This window comes from Scomber scombrus, chromosome 19 (genome assembly GCF_963691925.1).
Source record: "Scomber scombrus chromosome 19, fScoSco1.1, whole genome shotgun sequence".
Classification (NCBI taxonomy): domain Eukaryota; kingdom Metazoa; phylum Chordata; class Actinopteri; order Scombriformes; family Scombridae; genus Scomber; species Scomber scombrus.
Window position 1 is genome coordinate 23,918,709 of NC_084988.1, and position 27,539 is coordinate 23,946,247.

A 27,539-nucleotide genomic window follows, 5' to 3' on the forward strand; every position below is an offset into this window, starting at 1 on the left:
GTATTTACAGTGTCATCAATAACATGTCTTAAAATCTCAACATTGACTATCGATGCTTCTTACTTGTAATTTGTGCTGAGTGATTTGTCCCAGGAAAGCTGTTAAAGAATACTAAAGAGGTGTCTTCATTGATTCTGAAGCACATACTCAGCTGTTAGTAGCAGCTGGATTGATTGATTGGTCACAAACATGCATTCATATCAGCTGCTGGATATTCTACACAAGATCAGGAAATATCTATCATGTGTTTTAGTTGTGTAGTCTGTTAATAGGATATTTCTATACAGCACACATACACCAACACTAGCACACATAACACACACTGGCACTGTCCTTGTTATCCTCACATTTCTTAAAACACTGGTTCCCTGGAGACACTACAAACATGACAATGAGTGTTACGTGTGTGTGTGTGTGTGTGTGTGTGTGTGTGTGTGTGTGTGTGTGTGTGTGTGTGTGTGTGTGTGTCTGTGACTAGCATCACAAATTTCCAGATGGGTGAGATTCAGCGATTACCTTTTCTCTGCTCACCATTCCTCTGTATCTCCACCCTGATCCCTCCTCTCAGTAATTGACTGCAGGGTAACAAGGGCTCTGTGTGTGTGTGTGTGTGTGTGTGTGTGTGTGTGTGTGTGTGTGTGTGTGTGTGTGTGTGTGTGTGTGTGGCTCTTTGTGTATGTGTGTCTGTGAGCAGCTTCTCTGATTAGATATCTGAATGTACTCTGTATTCAGCTATGGCACTGCCTGCCCCGACTGGCATAGCTAATGAAGTGCCCGCGCCCCTCCCCTGGCACTTGTGTTTGTGTGTGTGTGTGTGTGTGTGAGAGAGAGAGAGAGAAAATGTGTGATCCATAGAGTCAAGCTGCAATTAAAAGGCCTGTCAATGTTGTCTGACATAACAGAGGCTCGGACTGTCACTATCGACCAGCCTCAACACACACACACACACACTGTACGGAGAGGACAGAAGGAGGGGTGAGGGATGGAGGTATGTTGGATATTTAAAGTTATATATATATATATATATATATATATCCACTTAGTGGTTTGCTTTGCAGCACCTCCAGTAAAATACTTCAAACTATTTGTTGATTAATCAATAAGTTGATCAGCAGAACATTAATGTTTAATGTTAAACATTAATGTTTATACATTAACGTAAAATATATGTAACGTAGTTTTAGTCTAGCTTTTATTAAACTTTATCTTTTATTTAATTTGACTTTTGTTTTGTATATTTAATATATTTTAACCTAAGTTTTAATAAACTTTTTCTGTTATACTCTCTTAATTTAATTATTTTTGTATTTTCTCTTGTGTGCATTGGTCTCAATTTATTCTTTGTAATTTGTTCTTTTTTTTGTTCCTTTTGTTTATGTTGTCCTTGTTCTACACTTGTTCTGTCTTATGATCGGCTTGTCAATCAACTGTAAAGCATGTTGAACTACATTAACCTGTATGAATGCTGCTACATAAATAAAGTGTGATTGACTGATTAAATATAGGATTTGCTGCTTTTCTCATTTTTAACCATGGACCAAAACAGCCAATTAGACAACAGTACCTTAAGCTTTGCTAAATTGTGATTTTGTTTTTCATTTTCATATCTTAAGACAGCTCCAATCAATAAGTTCCTGTTAACAATGGTTAACATGAGCATGTGTGATGTCAGAGAGGTCACAAGTGTCAAAGTCTGCTGTGCTACATGTATGCTACGTTTTAATGTATTTTTAAGTGCTGCGGTTGAACATTAGCCGAGATGGCTAACAGTGGTACATTTACGGATATGTTTATTAATGTGCACTGTCCCTGTAACTTTAAACTGTATAAATAAATAAACCACACAGAGAATTTTCACCCCTTATCTGAAGTTCCTCCACTTAAGTGTTTTAGCCTTTTTCAGCTAACTGTTTTGGTTTAACACATCCAGCTTTAAAGTTTAGTTGAGTCTTACTGCTCTCCGCAGTATTATTAACAACTGCTTCAGGCACATGTTTTTAGAGAATAAACTCTGATAAACCCAACACTGCCTGCCCACAACCAAACAGCTGACCTGTAACATTCACAACTAGCTAGCAGGTAGCAGTTAGCGGCTAGAGAGTCAGATATTCTCTCAGGGGTTTGGAGTTAATGTTGGACTTTTGTTGCTCTGTCTGCTGTATATGTAGGTAACTGTTTGCTGACATATTTGATATATCAAGATGACAGATGTTCTTTTAGAGCTTGTAGTGATGTCCCTCAAAAATCAATGAATACAGACTTAACAATAAATCAATTGATCATTATCATGTTTTCAATTCATTAAGCACTAGCAAAACAACAACATCATGCTTCTGGTGTTCAGGCGTATATTATAGTTCTTCAATATGTCTTTTTTTTGTGATTTTTGTGTCTTCAGATGCTCAAAAACAGGAACAGCAGCAAACATTACACATCAGTGACTTAATAACTGACAATGTAGTGTATGTTGATGGTGTGTGGATGCCTTTTCCCAATTGGTGAAGAGTCAACACGTACATGGATACTGTAATTATCTGCTAAGAGCGTGAGTCAACTCTTTGCAGTATTTTCACACAGATGATGACTAACATGTCCTCAGAACAGGAGGATGGATGCGATGTGGACAAAGAAATTGTTGAGTAACACAGCAGGCTTTATAGAATCATACTGAAGTGAAGACAATGATATTTCTGTTCAATTAGACATTTCTGGCCTTATGAGGTTATATCCAACATTTAAGAAGCACACCATATTCAACGGTTATCCAGGAATCATGTTTTTACTTCAATTTTGATAAGCAGCACAGATGTTTTGTTTACAGTGGAACATATGCATTATATTTACATTACACACACACATAATATTTGCCTGTGCGAGCATCACATGTAGTTTGTCTTTTACAGTAGATTTTCCAGAGTTTAATGGAATGTCTGATGGTTGTAGTGCTGTAGTAGCAAAGGACTTGTTGTTAAACTCTCTCTCTTTCTCTCTCTCTCTCTCTCTCTCTCTCTCTCTCACACACACACACACACATGCACACACACAGATCTGACCTGTCCCTCCCCGCCCTCTCAGAGCAGGATGCGGTATTTGAGGGCGCGGGGGACCCTGTTGATGACGAGGCGTCCGTCGTAGCTGAGCGAGGCGAAGAGCCACGGGTCGGCCGAAGACCACTCTGCCGCGTACACGCTGTCTTCATGCTCCTCGTAAGTGGACACCACGCTGTCCTTTAGGGGCTCCTTACTCCTGGATAACACACACACACACACACACAACACAAAACACCACCGAGGTGAGCGGAATACGTCTCTGACACAAAATCTATACAGTGCGTCAACATGTGGTCTGTTCACGGAGATAAAATGTGAACAATCCAATGTACAATAATGTTCTGTCGTCATGTGGACTTATATAATTCAATCATTCTGCAAATCATTTAGGTCCCCGTATCCCATGACAACCGAAAGATGGATGATCTGGAGATGTGAGATAATGTTAAACACAGTAGCTGCTGCCCTACTGTTTTCACTCTACTATATGTGAAAACATGAAACCATAAAATTCAAGTATTGAATAGTATCTGTATAAAAATTAGAAAAAGCATTATTAAGTCAGCACCAGAAGGATTCTATACTCTGCATACTATATACTAACATACATACTCTATACTGCAACACTGTGTACACAACTTGCATAACAACAAAGACCAGCAGTCATTCATCAAGAGTGCGGTCTAGACCTGCTATATGTGAAAAGTGCCTTGAGACAACTTTCCTTGTGATTTGACGCTATATAAATAAAGATTGATTGATTGATTGATTGATTGATTCCAATAGAAGGTGAGTGATGGACAGTAACAAACTAGTGCCAGCTTGAGGCCATCTGATCATGGATAGGTTTGATTTTTCCCAAAGTTTGCTGGAAAGTCTAACTTGACCAACAGTACAACCAGAAGTAGGAAGTAGATGATTGTCATATTGGAAACATAAGGTTTTTTCCACATGACAGTTCAATTATAATTTCTCTCCAATATGTTTTATTATCGGGGGCTTTGCTGTTCATCCACTGTCTGTGTGGGCTCATACAGGCAGGGGTATCTGGGTAAATAGGGGCAGAATTAATTCATATATGAGAATCTTAAACTAATACATCTTTTCCATTTTTGCTTGAAAAATGACTTAAACCAATAATAAATTGGATAACTAATTCCATGATCCATCGACTAAATACTGCAGTTATATAATCGTATAATTACTGCATCACTTTTAAGTTAATTATAATATTACAGTTAATTTAAAAAGAAAAACTAGAATAGACTAGAAATAAGAGAATTTCATTTTTGTAATTAATTAAAAAATATTTTTGACACTTTAATAAAAGAAAACTGTCAGCCATTACTATCATACTGTAAATACTATTAACCTTTATGTTACCTCGAAAGACCACCCACACAATAACAATGCAAAACAATATGAGGTAGGTGAATAGAAGAAAATGAAACAATGAATAAATACGAGTAAAACAGATAAGATTATGGAGACGTTAATGCCAGTTAATATACGGCATTGAACAGTACATTGTGGGTCTTTCACCACTATTACGCGTCTACTTTACCACTCCATATACAGTCATTTATCTTACTGAGATAAATACAGATGTATTAAACTGAACAGTAAAAGTGCAAAGTGAGCTAAAACCTTCCTTGCAGTGCAGGTGGGTGAACTCTTCAGTACAGCTAATAAACAAAAGATTACTTGTGTTTTACATTTATCCAGATGAGATATTGGCTTGGTTTAATGGTTTAACAGATCATTTATATTGCTGCTTAAAATGGTACATGTGCTCTTTCATGTTTCAGGACTTATCTCAGAATCAGTTTAAAACACGCTTTTAACATGTCCTGCTTATATGCTGCCTCTCAAACCAGTTTGTTGCTTTTATTTAAAACCATCATTTTCTTTTTATTCATATTTCCCTCATCCTCTCCTCTTGTTGTTGTGTTTATCTACCTGTAAAGCACTTTGCTTTCCTCTGTGTTGTTTTTAAAGTGAAAGCTGAATAATGTGAAATCATGTGAAGAAAAAAAATCCTGATTCTTTTGATTTCTCTCCACACTGCCTGTATGTAAACATTTTAACCGTTTGATATTTTACTGCTATTAAGATTTGGTAGATCATTAGGTGTGATATACACTCACACACACACACTACACCTCTAATGGCTTGTCTCGCTGGTGTTGTGGACCACACACACACACACACACACACACACACACACACACACACACACACACACACACACACACACACACACACACACACACACACACACACACACACACACACACACACACACACACACACACACACACACACACACACACACACACACACACACAAACACCTGCACATTTACCTTGTTTATTCACAGTTTTTTTCCTCTGCATTCATTACCCAAACAGCAGCCTCCACAATGCTGAAACATTTCTCCCACCCGCTCCGACAATGTGACAATCCCGTATAAAAATGTGAGAGTTATGATCTTGCGTTATTGCCGCCCAAAACTCCTCCCGAACCCGCGGCTGTAAGTAGTCCTGAGGGGAAACCCTGACATACATATTTGGATTTATTTTACACATTAACTGTTTCACACAGACAGTAGCTGCTCCCTCTGGGCTGCGGCCTAAAATAAAAACACTCTAAGTGCTCTGCTCGTATAGATTCATTGGGGGAAGAAAGGAACAAGAGGGTGTATGTTGAGAGCACTTGACTGATGCCACAACGTGCCGGAATCTGCTTTGATTAGTCGAAAGGATTACAAGCTCTTTAGGGATCGGGTCATTGGACAGTTTAACTGCGAAGACACTGTATCACATGCTACAATTAAAGGGAACATTTCCAGCAGCCGGTCTAGCTACGATTAACGCAGTCTAATAAATGCTACTTTCACACATTTTTTGCAAAGTTTAGGTGTATGTTGAGACTGTTTTATAGAGGTAGAGATCCAGCTTTATGGTCATATTGGAGGCTGTGGTTTGTGGTAGTTTGCGGTGGATTTGTATTTGATCATACCGAAGGTTGTTTCCATTATTCTGTCCACCCTGCTTAAATCAGTGAGACTCTATGAAGGTTATAATGTCCCTTTTTGGGAAAAAGTGCAGTATCGAGGAGTTGATTCAAATTTATAGTCATCTTTGGAGGTTGGAGGTTGAATTGTATTGCTATACTGATACACTCAATAGGGTGGACAAAATATTAGAAACACTTCTTAGTATAATGCAGTACAGTTCAGTGACCTCCAAAAATATCCAGAAAGTTGAATGAACACCTCCATAAAACCATAAAACATTCTAACCTTCATGATGATGGTTTATAAGTAAAGATGGAAGCTTGAGACTGGAACAATATCTCTCTACCTTCTTTTTGAAGTAACCATTGTGACTGTGTATAATCTTCACAGAGGTATGATGTATTGCAGGGCAGCGTATTATTTGACATTTGATGAATAAGTACTGTATAATTTATATACATTTTAAATTCCTGGAAATACTTTCAAGCCATAAAAAGTAAAGGGAGGAATATATTTAAAGTCCTTCTCTACTCAAACTTGTTTTTTCTTCTTCTTGTTCCGTCACTGTGATTTTGAGCTATATATATATATATATGTATATTGGGATGATTGTGTACTTGTGTGTGTTTGTGTAACCATTACTGTCTATTTTCTATTTTTTTATATTCAGGCACGGCACAGCAAATTTTGTTGTACTTCTCGTGCCACGACAATAAAGTCTAATCTATTCTATTCTATTATTTTTTTTAAACTTACTGTAAAATTCAAGAGGCCATATACTTTAACCAACACACATCTTTTCTACATTTACATATCTACATTTCCTTTAGGTGTATTTATATTCCTAGAATAGATTCCTCATGTCACTTCTTTTATTTAGGCGTATACTGAGGCAGCCCTGGAGTGAAGGCTGAATGAATAATGAATAAAGACTTTTTGATTTTGATACAGGTGACTAAGAAAAAATATCTGAAGAAATGTGAAGAAAAGTAAAATGTGTAGAAATATAACAAATCTAGATGCTGCCATATGATGCAAAGAGACTCACTGAGCAGCCTGATGATTATATATAAATGATATGAATCACACTCTATGGCCATCACACTCACCAGATGTCAACCTAATAGATGTATGTATGACAGATGTTGGAACTAAATTAAAAAACAGGCCAAACTTCTTTTTTTTTTAAAACTGTTGTTGTATCTTAAAAATAATCACCTTCATATTAAAAATCAAACATATAACAGTGCGAGCAGTGGAGGGGTTGTGTATGTAAGGTCCAGGTACTGTGGAGTGGACACGCACCGTACACACGAGAGGGGTCAATAACTATAGTGGAAGGGTTAAAACTGAAGCTGAGTGCCGGTGATTAGGAAGAAGAGTTGATAATTGTGGATGAGAGTCCATCATTGAGTCTAAGAGCAGGTAGTTATGGACGAGAGGAGGGGAGGGGGGGGGGGGGGGGGGGGGGCATAATGGATGGAGGACAGTGGCACATTTGGAAAGCGGTGAACGGTAACGATTACAGATGATCCCCCTGCAATTTGAAAATCAACTCTAAACGCCGTACAGGAGGAAACTGGTGAAGTGTTTTGACAGTAACATATTTTTAATGTTTAAACTCTCCACTTTTTTTTTTTTTTATCATTCCCAGTGTCAAAGAATATCAAAGTGAAGGTTCAGGCAGTCAGCTTTAATCTCAGGGGGACTAATATCAAATGAACAGTTCATAATATGTAGCAGTTTTCGTGAACACTTTAGTATCTCATGATGGGTTTCATTAAGTTCCTTGTGGCACTCTAAAAACCTACAACCCCTCCCCTTCAGATATAATGTGATGAGAGCTGACTGTTAGGTTTAAAACTATGTTATGAATCCACAAACAAATTATGAATCATTTTCTAACACTCTAAAAATGATTAAGGTCACACATAGATCATGAGGTATGGGAGACGCTCAATGCAGCAAATCTCAAACATGCGTATAAAAGAATGAAAACGCCTGTTGGTGTTTAATAGGAGGAGGCAGTGAAGTGAAGTGAAGTTTACACATGCTTGTAAACAGCACTAACTGGATGTAGAGTTGATGATGTACCACTCAATTTATAATGCCTCTGCCTCAAATATTCAGTATTTGTGAATATGGACGACTCTCTTCAAGCAAAGCGCCCCAAAAACACAACAGCAGCCATCTGTGAGCTTCTAAAGGGTTAACAGTGAAGTGAGATGCTGCAGATTGTTCTGATTCTTCATCTTTACACTGTTTTAGTCACTGCCAGAACATTTCAACATTTGATCATTGAATATTCAGGTTTTTTGGTGAGCTTTACTCCAGTGCTGCCGCCAGTGGACCAAAATGTCAAAATTTCACTCATCATATTCAGAGCTGAAACACATACTCAACAGAAAATGAACACTTTGGGTAACTGATTCATGATTTGAGACACTTTTGAAAGGAAAAATGCCAAGATAATGTGGTTGCAGGGTTTCACATGTGATAACCTGCTCGGAAAAAATGAGAGATTTGAAGGCATCATCTTGGACTATGGGAAACTGTGTATTTTTCACTGTGTTTTTATGGTGTTAAAGCATTAAAAACAGCATATTAATTAATAATTACAGCTCTAAATAAATTCCACAAAGCTGAACCAGGCTCAACTTTTATACATTCATGCTTCCAAGGAGATGAACCCTTTTCATTTGAATGATCTCATGAATGTTCCACATGCACCTTCCTCAAGGAAAGTAGAGTAAAGGAACAGCAAAGTAGTTCAGTTTAGTTCAGTACAGTTAATACAGGCAGACATTATTATGACTATGTCATAACAGGGAAAGCACAGGTGTCACTAATGACATTAATGATTGCTCTGTTTTATTCAAGTGTCCCAGTAGATATGACAGTGTGACAGGAAGCCAACGTGCACAATAACAGGACCCTGAAACTGAAACAGCAACAATCAGTAATTCTATTATTAATACCTGTGATTTTCCTACTGTGACATGTCACAATGTCTTCTATAAAAAGGCCTTTGGTCTTGTCAGAAACACCCAAAGAGACACATTACCAGTGATCACCTTTAAAGTTGTTACATCTGTCATGTGACATCCTAGCCAGGCCCGATAGTTCATCCTCTCTTTATTTTTTTTGTTTTTCTTTAAAGTCTCCGTCTCTCCTCAAAAGAAGCACCTGCTACTAACAAATACATGACTTGAGATATTTCCTTCCTTTCCTCTGACTAGCCAGAGTCTCTCTTACTTGTCGTCCTGGTGGTTGTCCTCCCCGTCGCTGAGCTCGTCATCGTCCACCAGGTGTCCGAACGGCTCCGAGGAGATGGACACCATATTGGAGAGGATGAGCCTGCTGTCGCTGCTGGCCGTCAACACCAGCTGGTCGTGGCTGTGGTTGTAGCGGACGCTCCACACCCTGCAAACAAAAACACATGTGTTACCAGACTGGCATTCATCATCATGAACAAAGCAGCAGTGTTAACATGTTCCATTCATTCATTGGATGTATGGAAGAGTGTGTGTGGAGGCGTGTGTGTGTGTAACCTTGCTGTTGTGAACAAAGCTGCAAGTGGGTGAAGAAACCAGCTGTAGGTAAGCTCTGAATACAACAGTACTACAGACACACACACACACACACACACACACACACACACACACACACACACACACACACACACACACACACACACACACACACACACACACACACACACACACACACACACACACACACAGGCATAGAGAAAAAGTGCCTGTCTCTATCTCTCTTTCACACACTCGTGCCCACACAAATCATGCAGAAAATGCAGCGTTCTCACAGTGGGATTCACAGCAAAATATGCCTATCTGGGTGTGTATTCAGATGCCAATAATGGGGATTTGCTACCTTGCTGTCTATATTTGGGCTTAGTTCACATGAGTTGATGATCATTATCATAAATTCCCTGATCCTGGTTTTTATGCTTTGCTTCGTTTCACTTCTTTTTCTATCTTTCGCAATCCAATTCTTTCACACCTTTCCTCCATCAATTCTGGTCCCTTCTCTTTCTATTACTACGACTGTCAGCCTCTCTTGCTCTTTCCCCCCCCCCCATCCTATACCTCCCTCTCTTTTTGTTTGTCTCTCTCTCTCTTTCTGTGAGCCCGGGGCACAGCTCAGAGTGCGGTCCCGGTTCCCCTCACAGGGAGGGATTGAGGGATAACCAAGGCTGTTGACAGAAAATCAGCCTCGGCCACGCCATTCCCTGCGCTCCCCTAATCTGCTTCCCTGCTAAAAAATAGTCCCTAATACCCCCAGCAGCCCTGAGGCCATATCCTGGCTGTGCTCCAAAAAATGAGCATGCACGGCAAACACACACACACACACACACTCTGGGAAACACCCACACGTACATGTGTCACATTGAGTGTACACACAGATATAACATATGCATTATAGAAACGCTTGAACACACAATTAAGTGTAGTCACATAGAGATGAAAAGAAAGCAAAAACACAGACTAGAAGGTGGCACATGAGCGTGCGCACACACACACACACACACACACACACACACAGACACGCACACACACACCTATCTCCTATCAGAAGAGATCCCATCTGCAGTTATCTATAGTTATGGATATGTTTGCCAAGTCTATCTCTCTTTTTGAGATAACGCCTCTGGGTATGCGTATGTGTGTGTGTGTGTGCGCGTATGTGTGTGTGTTTGCACATGCTTGTTCGTACCTGTGTGTGTGTGTGTGTGTGTGTGTGTGCCTTTATCAGGTAAGGATTGGTGTGCTGCAGCAGTAGCCCAGTTTGGCTCGCAGACACACTGATCATCTATTCAGCTCACACAGGAGAGCGCACACACACACACACACACACACACACAGCTCCTGCAGCACACGGCATGTAGCTCTTAGCGGTGCCTGAAGCTTCACAGAGCAGAACAGAACCTGGAGCGGGACTTGGAGTGTGTTGGACCCACAGTGGTTAAATCCTCACTGACAAAACGAGTAGCAGCCTGTTTAATTTGTAATTAGTGTATTACTACCTTTTATTGCAGCAGCAGTAGTTAGGGCATTTCATTAGTTAGGAGATAAAGTCATTAATAAAACCAGAAACCAATCAGCAGTGGAGCCAAAGAGTTATCATCATGTTTATCATTATTGTTCCTGCATTTTCCTCAATACAGTATACCTGAATTACACTCTAATGCCGTGTAAGAGATTGTTTAGTCCATTATGCAGATACAATTAAGATATGCACAGGAAATCCTTTTTCCCACATTAAAATGTTACATTTGAATGACATGATGAATGACATATTCACCTGCTTTAGTGCTATTTATTCTCAACAGTCATTTTCAATAACAACAATTAAAGATAAAATGTGTAAAAGTTTGTAAAGTTTTAGACCATCAGCGAGGTACTTTTTGGATTTGGAGCACTATTTGGCACTGCAGCAAAAATCCTTCAAAAATCTCCTCAAAGAAAATATTGACAGACTTATATCAAACCTCCAATATCCAGTATCTCCATGTCTATCAAGTCTATCATTTTAAAGGTTGGTGCACCCAAATTACAACACATATTTTTTCATGCAAGTACTTTTATTTGCCCAGATTTTCTGTCTTTAACTATTTGGAGTATTTGGCCATGACATTTAATTATAATGGATGTGTAATGTGCTTAACTTAAGGCTACAATATTATATGACATTAGTAAATATCACTCTAAATGAATTGCTGTGGTTAAAGATTCCCTCCAGACATGTTTTAAGATGTTTAAAATGACTCTGCTTTGAATAATCATTTGTGACTGATATGATTTTGGTTTACGTTATTACAAAAAAACTGTTGAAAGTACATCTCCTCCTTGACCCTCATTGTAAAATCCATCTCTTTTATTGTATTGTAATTACCCAGAGTTTGTTTTTAATCACTGGCTAGTAATTATTGCTGTCTTCTCACTGTCTGTTTCTTCATATGTAAGTATATGTATAAACATATACCTCCTTATGGGGTCCATTCACCTCCACTGTACGAAGTTGATGGCAGAATTAGAGGTTTCAAAATGTGGGAAAAATGAAATAAATCGTATCAGCACAGCAAGATACCCCCATGAGGTAACTGAGAACATACAGTATTGGGTTTTCAAAAACTTGGGTGAACTGACCCACTAAAATGAAGATTTAAACTTCCTGGAAATCTTTTAAAAAAAGTGCAGCTTCAAAGATGATATGCTGCACACAAAGTTCAACCACTCAAGAACACCCCGGCCTTTCTTTCTTCCTGCTCTGCCAAATCAAACAGATATCTGTTGGGGTTGAAGTCACATTACAACTAAACGATACCTTCAAACTTCTGAATGACCCCTCCTCAAATGATGTCAGACTGGGAAAAAAGCTTTAAATTTGGGAAGAAAGACCCTCTCGAATTGCATTCATGCTATATTGTACATTAGCACATACTATCAGCCGTTGGACTGACTGCTCACTGGCCTTGAAAAACCTGTACAGGTCAAAGACTAATTGTGTGACACTCAGGGACCCTCGAGAGTGACGGATACTCGCCGAAGGGGGGAACTTGAACTCATTTCCCGTGGTTCAAGGACGGTACCCTTTCACACACACCCCGGCCTGAACCTCTCAAGACCTCCACACCACCATCACCACCACCACCAATTCACCCACCAGTGCGAGTGCTCCTCCAGGGTCTTGACAGGCTCCTGGACGTTGCGGACGTCCCAGAACTTGACCTTGCAGTCGTCTCCACAGCTGGCCAGGTAGTACTGCCGGTTGGGGTTGAAGTCCAGGTCACGCACCAGCTGGCCGTGAGCGTTCTCTATACAGTAAATCTGACTGGAGAGGAGAGAGAGAGAGAGAGAGAGAGAGAATGAGAAAAAAAGAGGGGATAAGCCGGGAGGCGTGGAAGGGAAGATAGATGAGAGAAGAGGCAGAGAGAGAAGAATTCGGATGGAGGGATAAAGAATGAGAGAGAACAGCAGCATAGAGAAATGATAGGAAAGAGAGAGAGTGAGAGAGAGAGAGAGAGAGAGAGAGAGAAGTGGATATGACAGAACAACAAAAGCAGATATGAGAGAGAGAGAATGATTCACAGGGTCCGCACAGGCGAGAACATTCCCAAGCTAAATCAAAGCCTCCTCTGTGTCTGCGAGTCTCAGCGAAGGCCAGGCTCAATAAAAGGAGCCGACACCGGCGGTGGTAAATTATAAAGGCAGGCCTCATAACCGCACAGCCTTGAGTTCCTGCTAGAGTGAAGTTAACAGAATGACACGACGGAGGGAGAGAGGGGCGCTCGACGCATTGTGTCTCTTTCCAGCTTTTCCGGCCACCTCCTTTACCTCCTTTCATCTTCTATCCACCGTGTCCTCGGCTCACCTCGCCTGCTCTCCTTAAATATACTATAACGCTATCACGTCTCTTTCGTTCTCTTTCTCCGCCGACCTCCCGACCATGACTTTTCTTTACATACTGCTGTGGTTTTAACAGCCAAATGAATCCATCGTTATACAAACTGAGGTTGCATAGATTTTCTCACTACTTAGGGCAGAGTAACAAGATGAAAACACAACAATGACACATTATTTTCTATAAAGTTGTAGGCTAATAGCTGCTCATTTACAGATATGACATTCATTTATAGTTGTTCTCTGATGTGTGGTGCGAGGTGAGAAGCACACAGTGGATTTTAAGAGCTTTTTTTTGGCTTATAATTAGCTGCAAAAAAACACCTGATGAGAGCCGTGAGAATGAAGCCAAACAGTAGAATCAGAGTAGAGGATTCTGACACAACTTTACCTACTTCCAAGGTGCACAGAGAGGAGAAAAAAGTAGGGCCTGACTGATAATGGACTTTTGGGGCCAATGCCGATACCAATATTAGGGACTAAAACAATTCCAAAATCGATATATTGGCCAATATACTGTATATACTGATAGAATAAACACATGAATACACTTTTTTTTGCAATGATCCATCAAATGTGGTTATCAAAAACTTGAAACTTGATGCATATTTTACAGTTTAGGAATAAACCTAATTGTATTAAGTGACATCAGTAAACAGAAAGAGTAAACTATATATATCTAAAATGATGCCTGTATAACTTTAAAGACTTTAATAAAATATTGACACATATCATAAAACATATACGGCAATACCGACATATCTGTGATAGGCAGACCGATATACTGTATCTGTTGGTTCTAGAAAAAAGTCTAAAAAGGTCAAAGCTCCAGCAACATTTGTAGTACTTAAATTAACTTTATTGTTAGACCAACAAGTTTCAGAATGGATCTGGGTCGTAAAACCAAGACAATGAGCTAAAAGACTCCACATAGCTGAGTGGAACTGCTGAGTTGGGTGTTTTTTCTCTGTGGGTTCATCACTAAGAGTGACAACTTTCACTTTACATGTAGCGCTTGGATATTGATTAAAGTAGCTTTAAATTATACAGTGCTGCACTGGCACTGTAAGATAGAATTCACAACATGTTCTATGAGATCCATATTGCTCTATCAGCAGCCCTTTCCTATGTGAATCTGTAATAATGTTAGCAGCCATATAACAGATCAGACCAATTTTATCTTACTGTCTTTGTAGCCCCCTGATACTGTTCTCTAAATAAAAGAAGAAAGCAGCAAATCAACTGGGGGACACAGAATGGAAACCCATTTGAATAAACTGGTTAATTAATTGGATCCACAGCTCTGCCTCCACCATAAATGCAACACAAGACGTGTAGAAAATCTCCACTTGTTTTCTTCAGCGCCGTTTTCTCTCCAGGCTAGCCTGGCAAAGCTCAGCTTGGTTCGGTTTTGCTCAGCGGAGCGGAAAGCCTCAGTGTTATGGCCCAGATGGATGCCAACAGCAGCTAGCCAGCTAGCTAGTCACCCTGCTGATCACGTTAGGCAATTAACATGCTAATTAAAAATCTCATTAAAATAAGGGAGGTATAAGAGAATGACCTGGGGCAGACCGCTGGGCTTCAATTAGGTCAAGACAGCTAAGAGACTGTGTGTGACTGTGTGTGTGTATGTGTATGTGCTTGTACATGCTGTCACTGCCACTGGACCATGGCGTTAGTGTCAGCATATGGAGCTTGACAGAAAATGTCAAATAAAAAGAGCAAAAAAACACTTTTCATAGAGCACAGAGTTGGCATACACGCGCCTTCTAAATGACATACCCTGTACAAATGAGTGTACATACATTCAGAACTGATTTGCACAGATTAGCATGAATGCACCAACTTTGAGGCCTTTGCATTAATGAGTTGTGCTCCAGTTGTAGACTTTATACTCATATTTCTACTGCATTTGTTGAATATGTATCACCTGAATTTTTTAAGCATGGGGTTTGTGCACACGTTTGTTCCGCTCTGCATCTCACAGTGGTTAGGGTTAGGGTTAGGGTGGTGCAATACTTCTGGTAACAGATTCAAATTCAAAACAACAAAGTATTAAAACCCAAACATTTTTACAAGCTTTGTGTTAAGTTCTCAGATTTAACATTGGCATTGCGCTCCAAAATCTTTCCTTGACTGTCTGTTTTCTCAGCCAGAGTTTATTTTTAGGCACACTAGCAGTCGCCTCATCCACCACTTTGGTCCAAACTGAAAAATTCTAACAACTATGAATGAATTACTATAACATTTTGCACAGACATCATGGTACCTCAGAAGATGAATCCTAATTATAATCATTATAATAATAATCCCTTTGTGATTCATTCACCTTTCCTCTAGTACCAAAATGAATTTGACATTTGTTGAGAGAAATATCTCAACAACTATCACGCGTAGCTTCACAGAATTACTACTGGGGCTACACTGTGTCTCAAATCTTGTACTTCTTAATGTTTTAGGTGACAAGTGTCTTCTTACTGAGAATTATGGAAAAATACAGTACACTAGGAGTACCTGGATGGTGCACTCAAAATGGTCAAAAAGTTGAGTGTGTAACTATGGACACTTCTCACCCTCAACGGTCACCATCTTGGCTACATAGCAGAAGGGGAGGAAGCACTTTTCAAACAGGAAACGGCAGCTGAGGACGTTGTAACTACACAGAACATCACCAAATTATACAAAGGCATTAAACACATTTTTTTAGATTTATTGGATTAATTTAGCAGTCTGTAATGATTTAGTACCGCAAACAATAACGTGAGTAATGTGCTTCTGCTAGCTTGCTTACTAGCTAAACGTAATTTCCAGTAAGTGCGCAACGGCTGTGTTTGTACCCTGAAATCTGCACACTACCTAAGTAAGTAAAAAGTGTACACAGTGTACTACACAGAAGAGTACTAACAGAAGTAAATCATTTAAAGCACAGTGATAGTTTTTGTTAAAGAGTGTTTGCTGTGTTGCTGAGTGCTAACAAATTCCAGTTAATCTTAACTCTGTTTAAGGTTGAGGGATATGACAATACAGTACACTTCAGTGATAACTATTGTTATATATAAGAACAAATACATCCATCTAAATATTTGAAACAAGCACGACTCCAGCAGCAGCGCTCAAAATTCGAGTTGACTTGGAACTTTCGGTGAACTTCGATTTCACTCAGAATAGCAATTTCATGTGTAATTTTGAGCTGAGGCACATGATTTATTTACAGTGCTCCCTCCCCCCTCCTGTGAGTGACTCTGAGGTAAAAGGCGTGACCCCCGGGCTGTAGGATGGCTGGTGTTCAACCCGGGCCGCCGTGGAATGGGACGCGCCCGCCGCGTGAAAGGGAAATGGAGCAGGAAATTGGGTTAGTTTCGCTGTTTCCCTCTCTGGTGTCTCTGAGCAATCCCCTTCACACACACACACACACACACACGGAAACACACACACACTCACACATACACTCCCTTGGCCCTGGCTAATAGTGGAGAGACCTGGGAATATTTTGGTGTGTGTGAGTGTGTTTGTGTTTGTATGAGTGTGGGGGGATTATAGTTGTGGCTGGCCTAAGCCACCAAACACACTCAATCTAATGTCATCCCGCCAGCAAGGCTGAGTGTGTGTGAGTGTGTGTGATGGGGGGTTGATGAGGGGACAAGGGGCCAATTACACACACTGTTAGGCGCACGCAGATAAAAACATAAAACTAGGAAAACACACTCTCACAAATACTATTATGTGTGTAAATACAGAAGATATAGGTGTGTAAAGGGGGACACTACAAAAGTGGACAGGCAAGCACACATTCGGCCATCACACACACATACACACACACACACACACACACACACACACACACAACCTCGTGGCTCGGTCTGGGTGATAAATCTCTCTGCTGAGGAGATCGACTGGAACACAGACGCTCACAGTCACACACACAAACTCACGCACGCACGCACGCACGCACGCACGCACGCACGCACGCACGCACGCACGCGCACACACACACACACACACACACACACACACACACACACACACACACACACACACACACGTCTCTGTTTCTATGACAACTGCTGGGGGAAGGGAAGGGGGGGGGGCGGGGGAGAAAAGAAAAATCGAAAGAGGAGAGCAATCATTTCATCGCTGATCAAAATTAAAGCCTGGCTTTGAGACAGGGCTGGCAGAGAAAGAAAGGTGGGAGGGAGAGAGAGGCAGACAGGTAGGGAGGGATGGAGGGAGGGAGGGATGGAGAGAGAGTGGGGGGGGAGTCCGCCCATGCATAAAAGTAAGGGATCATTACATCAAGCAGCCTAAATGATTAGGGGAGATCTTCATGATTAGCGTGAAGCTTTCACAAAAGTCGACGAGAGAGTCGGGGAGGGTCCACTGGTGTAGCATAAAAATAATAAACTAGCCCTCCACATCATTTTATTCTAATTAAACAATCATGCACGTGTCATTAATACTGAAACACAAGTCATATCCATGAATCTCAAACAATACATCTTGATGTCATAATATTTCCACTCACTAAAACTCTCTGCTGAAGTGGCGTATAGGGCTGCAGTGAGAGTGATATTTAGCATTTAAACAGTTTGGAGGGTTTTTCTTGCCACTCCAAAACCAAAAACAAAAGAGCAAAAAGTGCAAGGAGAAGGATTACAGTTTGGGCTGATTTCCTGGGCAGGGATTAAGTCTCGAGTTGTTTCTCAATGGATATTTTCATTGAATCTAGTTTTCAGTCTAAGATCTCTGCCTGAGAAACTGGACCTTTGTGTTTATCTGTTTAAACCTGAGCTTTAATTGTTCGTATATCTGGCCAACTAGAGCTAAGAGTTTGTTCAGGTTTGTTCAGGTTAGATTCATTTATGGTGTTTTTCTCAGTGTGTAGAAGCGGCTCCAGGAAAGCTAATTTTTTAATTTTAATTTAGTTTTTTTTACTTTATTGGTGAAATAACATGGCAAAAAAACCTGATATAGACAATAGACACAACATAAGACAGTCAGATGGTGTAAAGTAGGGTGTTACAAGTTGAGTGGGGTATATTGTGGGCAGTGTGTGTGTATGGTAGGTATGGTTTTAACATGTCTGGAAGCACATCATTGGTTATTTTTTGTATATTTGTTTTACCTTTTTACATTTTTTCAGTTTTTAAAATTTAAACGCTATTTAAATACTACTTGTAGTATAGAAGAATTGTATTAATAGACCAACTCGTTTAGGCTTGTGGCCTTCATCAGGGTCATCATAAAACATATTACAAGTGCTGCTGGAGTTTGACTGTTTCTCTTTTCCATTCACCTTGGAAGTAGGTGAAGTTGTGCCAGAAACCTCCTCCCTGTTTCTGGTAGGATGATTTAACAAGCTACTAATAATAATGATAGTAATAATAATGATAGAGACGATAACAATAAGTATGGTAATGGCAACTACATGCAACAACGTTAGTATCATGATAATCACATTGTTAGCCATGAGTGAGTACTATAATGTTCATGTAGGGGCAGGCAGAACACCTCCCCACCAACCCTCCTTTAGCAAAGCAACCAGGAACCCACGCAGAAGGCGGCCGGGGTCGTCCAGCGGGGGCCTCACCCTACCAGGGCTGTTTTTGTGCCCCCACACTGAGTCAGAGGGAGTCTGTCCTGCTCCTTCTTAGATTTGCTTTACACTCCACCAACCTCAGAAACATAACCTATAATTTCCATCTTCACGGATAATCAGCTGGTGATGATGTTGACTGGTAACCTGAGACCTAAAAGCTTAAGCTTCAGTCATTTTACATGACATCACACTTATAGCCATCAAGTGTATATTTAAGACCCTCTTACAGGCTTCACCTCACCATTTCAGCTTAATGGCAAAACAGACTATTGGCAGTTAGAAATGAGAAGTCTGAAATCAAAGACTTACTGTTTCAAATAATGTAAACTGCATATAAGAATGGAAAGCCTGACTCGCATAGTAACAGTAACTAAGGGAGGATGAGGACTAGCGATCAGTCATTGACAATAAAAAACAATTACACTATCAAAAAGGTAACCACCAATTTACACCAGCTATCATACATTTTAAAGGTATTTTTTGTTCGTTTCTATTCCTTAACTCCAAGGTCTGCATAAGGTCACGAATACACCATTATGAAAGTTACAGTATGATGTCTGCTTCATGTCTAATGGGGTGGTGGAGTGTGTGTGTGTGTGTGTGTGTGTGGGGGAAGCACATGAAAAGGTTACAGATGATCGATTTGACAGTAGCAGAGTTCAAAAGGTCGCCCTCAAATCAACAGCGGCATATGGAATACCACTATTTCAAAAACAGCTGACATCTTTTGCATAATGGCCCGAATTTGAATGTGAAATATGATACTCCTAATAGGCAACGCTTTTTGCATAATGGTGCTATATTTGAATATGTGAATAAAATATGATGGAAAAGGCTTTTGAATAATGGTTTACCTTGGCTACCCTATCATTATGGCACGCCGATGCACTGCCAAATCTGTTGAATAGGTTTAATGAAAAGGATGTTTTTTTTGGTCAGGTGGCGTGCGGTGTGAACAGGAGGCTGCGCTGTCTGTCTGGATGAAGAGTTCTGAGTTCTGTCTTACTTCTTGTCTTTGTACCAACAGACAGCTGGCTTTTAACCTGGATTGTGAGGGAGCAAATAGCACCGCTATCAATCATTTCACCTTCTTTTAAGCGCTCTTTCTGCCCGTATCTGCTTATTGTGCTCCCTTCTCTTGCTTGCTCTCTTCTGTCGGGCTCTCTCTCTCTCTCTCTCTCTCTCTCTCTCTCTCTCGCTCTCACACACAAACACACACACACAAATACACACCACAGGGGAGGTGTAGAGAGTCCATGCTTCATTGCAGCACTCCACTGCTTTTCAGTATGCACCCTGCAGTGCATGGTATGGCCGCAGGCCTGACAGCTATTACACAGCTCAGTGTGTGTGTGTGTGTGTGTGTGTGTGTGTGTGTGTGTGTGTGTGTGTGTGTGTGTGTGTGTGTGTGTGTGTGTGTGTGTGTGTGTGTGTGTGGACCCTCACTGTGGACTGTCGGTCCAAGAGGGAATTCAGAGGAGATGCAGTGTAAGAACATCCCAAATGACAGGCATGTCTCTCTCTCTCTCTCTCTCTCTCTCTCTGTGTGTGTGTGTGTCTCTCTCTCTCTCTCTCTCTCTCTCCCTCCCTCTCTCCCTCCCTCCCTCTCTCCCTCCCTCTCTCTCTCTCACACACACACACACAGAGCTGTATGCCCAGTGGCTAGTACTACATGCCTGTTAGCTAGCCTAATATTATTCAAAGGCTCAAAGCCCCCCAGTGTGCCAGGAATGACACACAGTTGGTTCTCCCCAAACTAACACAACACAGTTTTTCATCATTTCTCTATAAAGACATTCTGAAGTTACCAACAGAATTGTTACCATGGCACAAATATACATTCATATATGCACGCTTCACACATATGGTCTAAACTATGATCATTATGTCTGGCCTGCACAGATCAAATATCTCAGTTTCTTGATTCAAGATGTCCCGTGTCTAATTTGTGATACAAAGATTTTGTGTGGTGACAATGGCCAAAATCAGACTATTAAATATAACAAGAAATGTTTCTGAATGACGGAGGGTATCAAAGAAATCATTATAATTTTATAAGTACCACAAAACAGTGTGGAGATTCATTCTTGACCACAGGAACTCATTAATATTTCAAATCCAGGGTTCTTTTACAAGCTGTCATGGATCATTGATAATCGGAACTTGCCCAGGTGTCTTCATTTAACCTATATCACAGACGTTCAGTCACGTGAAAGCAGGTGATTCTTCGACCCGGTGAGCAGTACACTGTTGAAATGAGATCACCGGCTATATTCAGCCGTGTGTCGAAGCATCGATCGGTAACGGGTGAAAATCATCGACCGGGAGTCAGCTGTCGACCGCAGAGAGATCAAGGACGACATTCACATCTGACGCCAGACACCATCTCTGAACAGAGACAGGGTTTACGACCTATGAAGTTCTGAATATTAATATGACACATTTAAAGTATAAGGCTGGCATTATTCCAAGAAAGAAACCAACCGACAATATCTTAGCATTCTTTGTTCCTTTTTTCTCTCTTCCCTACAGTGTGTGTGACATTCATGCCCATTGATTCCTAAAAAAACACAAATCTTTAAAAATGGTGGAGACTTTAGGAACAGGATAAAACTGTGTATTACTGGAATCCAATACTTAATCCACATCTGTTGCAGTGGTGAGGAAGTGTGTGTTTATCTTCTGTTTCACTTTTGTGATAAAACCCCTGAAATGTTCCTCTGTGACATGCTAAAAGGTAGAAGAGACACTTTCACCAACAAGCACAATAAACTACCACTCACCTCTATTATCAGTCAGACCAGAACAAAGAGGAAAATCACTATGTGATGTGACTGACCAGAGTATCTAGGAAGGTGAGAAACAGACTTGTTGAATGAGTAAAAACTGATGTATTCAGTCCAGTGTAACAAAAAAAGGAGTCTAAAAAAAAACGAAAAGGATATAAGCAATGAAATTGAACTAGCTCAATTCAAGATAAACAAACTAAGGCATGATCACATGCAAACAACTACAGTGTGATCCTCTGATTTCTCTAAACCACCGTCTCTCCCTTTAAATAGTCCCTCTAATCTATTAGGCAGAACAGTATTTGATGCAGGGGTGTCCTCTCCCTTTAATCAACTGGTACTGAACAATGCTACTTGTATCAGTCAACACTGTTTAAAACACACATCATCCATAACATTATCCTCAGCACAAGCCAACACAAGTATAAATCATATATAGATACTAAACCAAACATTTAACTAAATGAAATAAAGTGACATCACTGATGATGTCACTGAGTATTGGTATGCAAAGTAACACAAAGAAAATCTATGGAACTAAACCAATAAACAATAACTAAAGTCAACAATACTTGTCTGTGTTTAATTTAACCAAAGACTAAAGATTAAAATAACAATATTGTAATAATAATGACGCAATATTCCATTTTATTGTTAATGGACTTAACCATTAATTTATCAATTCATATTTTATTGTAATAATATTGATGCAATAGTCTGTTTATGAGTTAATTTGTCCATCAGATGTTACATAGTTTTGCTTTAATGTGTGTAAATGTGTTCATAACTGCACTGAACATTAAACTCAATAGTTGACATTTCACTATATTATGTCTGTTGTCCTCACTTATAGATCAGTGTATTATTTCTGCAGAGTATTTAAATAATAAGCAGTGAAGTCAAACTCCACACAGAAACCACCATTCTTCCCTTTCTGTAAAAAAAACACTTTTTAATGACCTGTGGCATAACTGAAACATGACCTTTCAAAAAATGCATTAATGAAAAAGACCTTGCCTAAAAAAAAGAATCACAACAGCAGTAGCCCCCGTTTAACAGGGACCGGGCTCTGAATAATGTAATAAGCGAAGGTACAATGAATAAGACTGAGGCTGAGAAGGAGTGAAAATGTGTCGGGATTTTCCATTAAACGCCGCTTTTCTGTCCCCAATATCGGGAGCGCAGTATTCCATAATTTACATAATGCTGCATATTACATCAGTACAAACTAGAACAGGATCCATATATGTTTTATAACTTTATGAGCTGTGTTATCTTTGTATTTTTTTTAAAGTGCTGTGTGTCTGGGAGACAGGGTGCTGATACGCTGCTCCTCTCCAGGGTGTTAGATAACTAACTAGAGGCTGCTGCTGCTGCTGCTGCTGCTGCTCTCCCTGTCCTTATTTCTGAGCAGGGCGGCTCTGTGTTTGGGCTGGCAGAGTGGGTGACGAGCCCAGAGACTGTGTTTGTATGTGTGTGTGTGTGTGTGTACTTCCACTGTGTTTTTGTATGTGCGTGTGTGTGGGTGTGTGGGGACACCTCAGAGGTCGTCTGAGGAAGCAGTGGAGCATGCTGAGAGGCTGCCATCACACAGCTGCCACACCAACTGGACACGCACACACATTTATGTACAGGCATGAAGATGCAACCCCGCACGCACACACACACACACACACACACACACACACACACAGGAACAGAAAGGTACACGTAGCGAGGAGCAAACACAGGCGAGCGCACCATCACTTGTCACATGCGAGTCACTTATTCAAGCAGACACACGTACACACAAATGTGACTCACTGCTCATTCACACTTGCAAGCTCTCCACTCGCAACCACTTCACACTGGCGCATGGGTGTGTATGCATGAAGGAACACACACACACACACACACACACACACACACACACACACACACACACACACACACACACACACACACACACACACACACACACACACACACACACACACACACACACAGTGCCCTTGCTATCTGTCTAAAACCTTGGATTGAAGGAGTGAAGAAGGATACAGATATTCATTCATTTTTAAACAGGTAAGTAAAGTTGATTTAATAAAGCACCTCTCACAGAGCAGGTCATAAAGTGCTTCACAAGAGTAGCATAAAAATAATCACAAAAATCACTTTAATGGAAAAATGACAAGAAACCATGGAAACCACCAACCGATTATTGACAATACAAAGCTCGTACATTTATAGGGCTGCAACTAACATTTATTTATTAAAGATATACAATTGAGCAGATAATTAACTCAGTGAATCTATTGATAGTTTGATCTATAAAGAGTCCATTAGTTCAAGTAGACAAACTCAAATAGCTTCTTTTGTCTGAACAATCGTCCAAATAACCCAAAAAGATTGAAAAACAGAAAATCTTCACATTTCAGAAACTTACACTGAGCACAAATTTGGTCATTTTTGCTCGATTATCCGATTTTTAGCTCATAATTTTCCTGTTGATTTCCTGTTACCGTGTCTAAATGATAATTCTGGTTTAATCTAGTAAACTACAGCTTTCTCACATATTTGACTTTATCATTTGAGTCTTATCACTTACTCCTTATCTTTTTTTTTATATCTGAAGAAAAGTGGTACATGAATAAAGGTTAATATTATTATTATTATTATTCCTAGGCATAAGCCTGCTATAAACATAAAGACAAGCAAACATCTTCATATTCATATTCTTCAATATTCTCAGGCAAAGAATGAACACAATTAACATCTCTGAGTACAACAGTGCTCACTGATTTGTTTGGACCTCATTGCAAAAGGTTTTTTCAAATAAAAGTTTGAATGAGCAGGATTCAATACTACTTTTATAATCAGTAATGTATTCCTTATATAAACATTAATAATCTCCCTATCCATATAGAAGTGACATTTTAACTTCATCATATATGTGCTATAAATTGACTTTCTAATCATGCCTGCTACTGAGAGGATGTTAGTATTCAGCTCGATTAAAAGTTACTTAAACAAACAGCAACCCACAAATGGGCCTGTCAGCAAAAAAAAAAAATATATAATATCAAACTCACAGAACTTTATTTTGAAATTCTAGTTCCCAAGGATACCAAATATGACTGTCTGAATTTGGGGAAAATATGTCCAAAATGATACATTGATCAATTCTAATGAGATGATGAATTTGGGGTTTGACTATTTCACTCACTGTAAAATCATAACTCTGAAGTGGAGTTGCAACAAGCTGCCTCGTAATATGTGATACATATATGTGAATATGTGATATGCTCAGACTGTTGAATAAGATGGATTTGACTACTTTAGGAGGAAATTTTGATGATTTGTCAAAAGTCCCAGCATGCTGCTCCCTCTACTGGCTGCAGCCGTCCCCTCGCATCATAATAATGGTGTGTTTTCTGCTATCGGAGATGAGACTGTGGTCTCTGCTAACAAGCCCTGTGCTGCCGCCCCCTCCTTCCCTTTGTGCCGACAGCCAAATCAGCACTGTTGCATCTTTCAAAATACACAGCGGGAGGAGAACGGCCAAAACGGAGCGTGCAGGAACTCTTTAATTTGTTATGGGGCTGACGGCGAGTGATATCAATGATTCAACCATCTTATCTGGGCTTGTGCTACGCAGCTTGTAAATATAGTACTCTCTCTCTCTCTTTCTCTCTCTCCTTCTCTCTCCCTCTCTCTCCTTCACCCGTCACCTCTCTCAATCTCTTCGGCACTTTGCTGTTATCGTGGCCGATCGATGGCGAGGTGATTATTATTCCTCTGGCAGAGCCCACACGTACGCATGTGCTGACCTCACTCATCACGAACCTCGCAAACACAGGGAGCACAAACAAAAGTACACACACACACACACACACACACACACACACACACACACACACACACACACACACACACACACACACACACACACACACACACACACACACACACACACACACACACACACACACACACACACACACACACACACACACACAAATAGAGGTTGGAAGGTGCGTTGCTGATAACCTGCAGTTACAAGGTTAATGTGCGGTAGTGTGGACGCTCCATGTCAAGCAGGAGCATTAGTGTTCCCACCGCCTCGCGCTTTATCATGTGATGTACGAGGAGACGCGTACACACACACACACACACACTCGATTCACTCATTCATTAGATTCATGAACAGCCACGGGACTGCAAACAAAATGTGTCATAACAAGACAAGAGGAAATTCACAGGGATTCTCACTGCCACTCAGTCCGCTGTCACCGAGAACATTCTGCCTCCTATCACACACACACACACATTCAGAAACACATACACACACACACACACACACACACTCCTGGACTACACTTTTCACACATAAGCACAAAAATCTGGAATGTGGATCAAAATTGTATTTTGGAACACAAAAGGTGCAGTGCAGGCTCTTTTTTTCTCCTTGTGTTCATTTTACTTCGCACCGGCAAAATATTTCAGAATGTGAGTGTGAGCGTTGATAAGAAGTATTCTTAGAAAACGACTAAGTGTGACAATTTTTGTTCAGGATATGACTTGATTGCACTACTGTCATTTGCTGACACCGGTGCTAATAACACCTGAATTTAAGTAATGATGCCTCACAGTGAGGAATGGGTAAGTGACAAATAAGGCTTGGCAAGATGATTCAAAAATATGTTAAAACTAGTTTTAAAAGCAGCATCGGGTTTGTTAAAATGTACATTTAGTATTTTTGTTGGTTTTAAATCATTTGAAATGATATTTGCACCATTTTTTACCAAAAGTAAGACCGAATGCTCCTGAAAACGTCAAATGGTGTAACCACAAAATAATGATAAATATTACATATTTGATCCACCTACAGTGTATTTAAGTGGACTTATACTAATAATGACTTAATTTAAAAATAAACTGAAATGTTTCCTGATTGACATGATTCCCCAGATTAAATGTAATATTTAGAACAATTGTATTCCATTACCTTTATATAATATAAAAAGTTATAATGTAAGATTATGCCAAGCTAGTTGATGTGGTGTTTTATTGAGAATTTAGTGTTTTAATGTTTACACCACTTAGACATTTTGGCCATGATCCTCTAATATATTCTCTCAATATGGATTAAAAGCAGAAATGATATGCTGGGTCCACAAAAAATGTATGTGTGTAAGGTATTCATACGTTTATTATCACATTTGAATCCCTTTAAATTTGACTAAACAAAAAAAGTAATTGACCCAAAAGTATCATGATACATAATGATGAGCAGCCCCTCACAACATTTGAACCGATTCATCAATTGAGGTCTTTTTGTACTGCTGCAAAATGCTACAGAATTCAATCGGTACCAAAAAGGTATTGAGGAGCGATCCCCAGCACTAAGAATATGATTTGATTCTATATCACTGAATGGATAACACAGTATTGAAACCCGGGTGCTTTAAAATCAAATGAAGAGTTTTTTTACATTTGAAATACAGGACTACATGTGCAGTACTGATGTGGATTAGGGGGGAAAGTAGTCTCAAAACTCACATGTAATATTTTCATTCAGCATGATGAGTCAAATTAAACGCACATTTGTGTGTGTTGCTGTTGTAATGACGTGTAAACACACGGTGGAATCGCTAAGCTATGAGAGTTTAACTTTACATACGT

The 27,539-nt window shown here is 39.9% G+C and overlaps 1 protein-coding gene across 1 annotated transcript in view; it reads right to left on the minus strand.

Moving 5' to 3' along the window:
- Positions 1–2,771: 2,771 nt before the first annotated feature.
- eipr1 (EARP complex and GARP complex interacting protein 1) overlaps positions 2,772–27,539 on the minus strand; it is a 69,011-nt gene continuing 44,243 nt past the window's right edge. Inside the window, exons 7-9 of the mRNA XM_062439873.1 lie at positions 12,757–12,924; positions 9,325–9,492; positions 2,772–3,246 (exon numbers count right to left, since the gene is read on the minus strand). Coding sequence (XP_062295857.1) covers positions 3,072–3,246; positions 9,325–9,492; positions 12,757–12,924 — 511 coding nt within the window. The 3' untranslated portion in view covers positions 2,772–3,071. The remainder of the gene's footprint in view (positions 3,247–9,324; positions 9,493–12,756; positions 12,925–27,539) is intronic.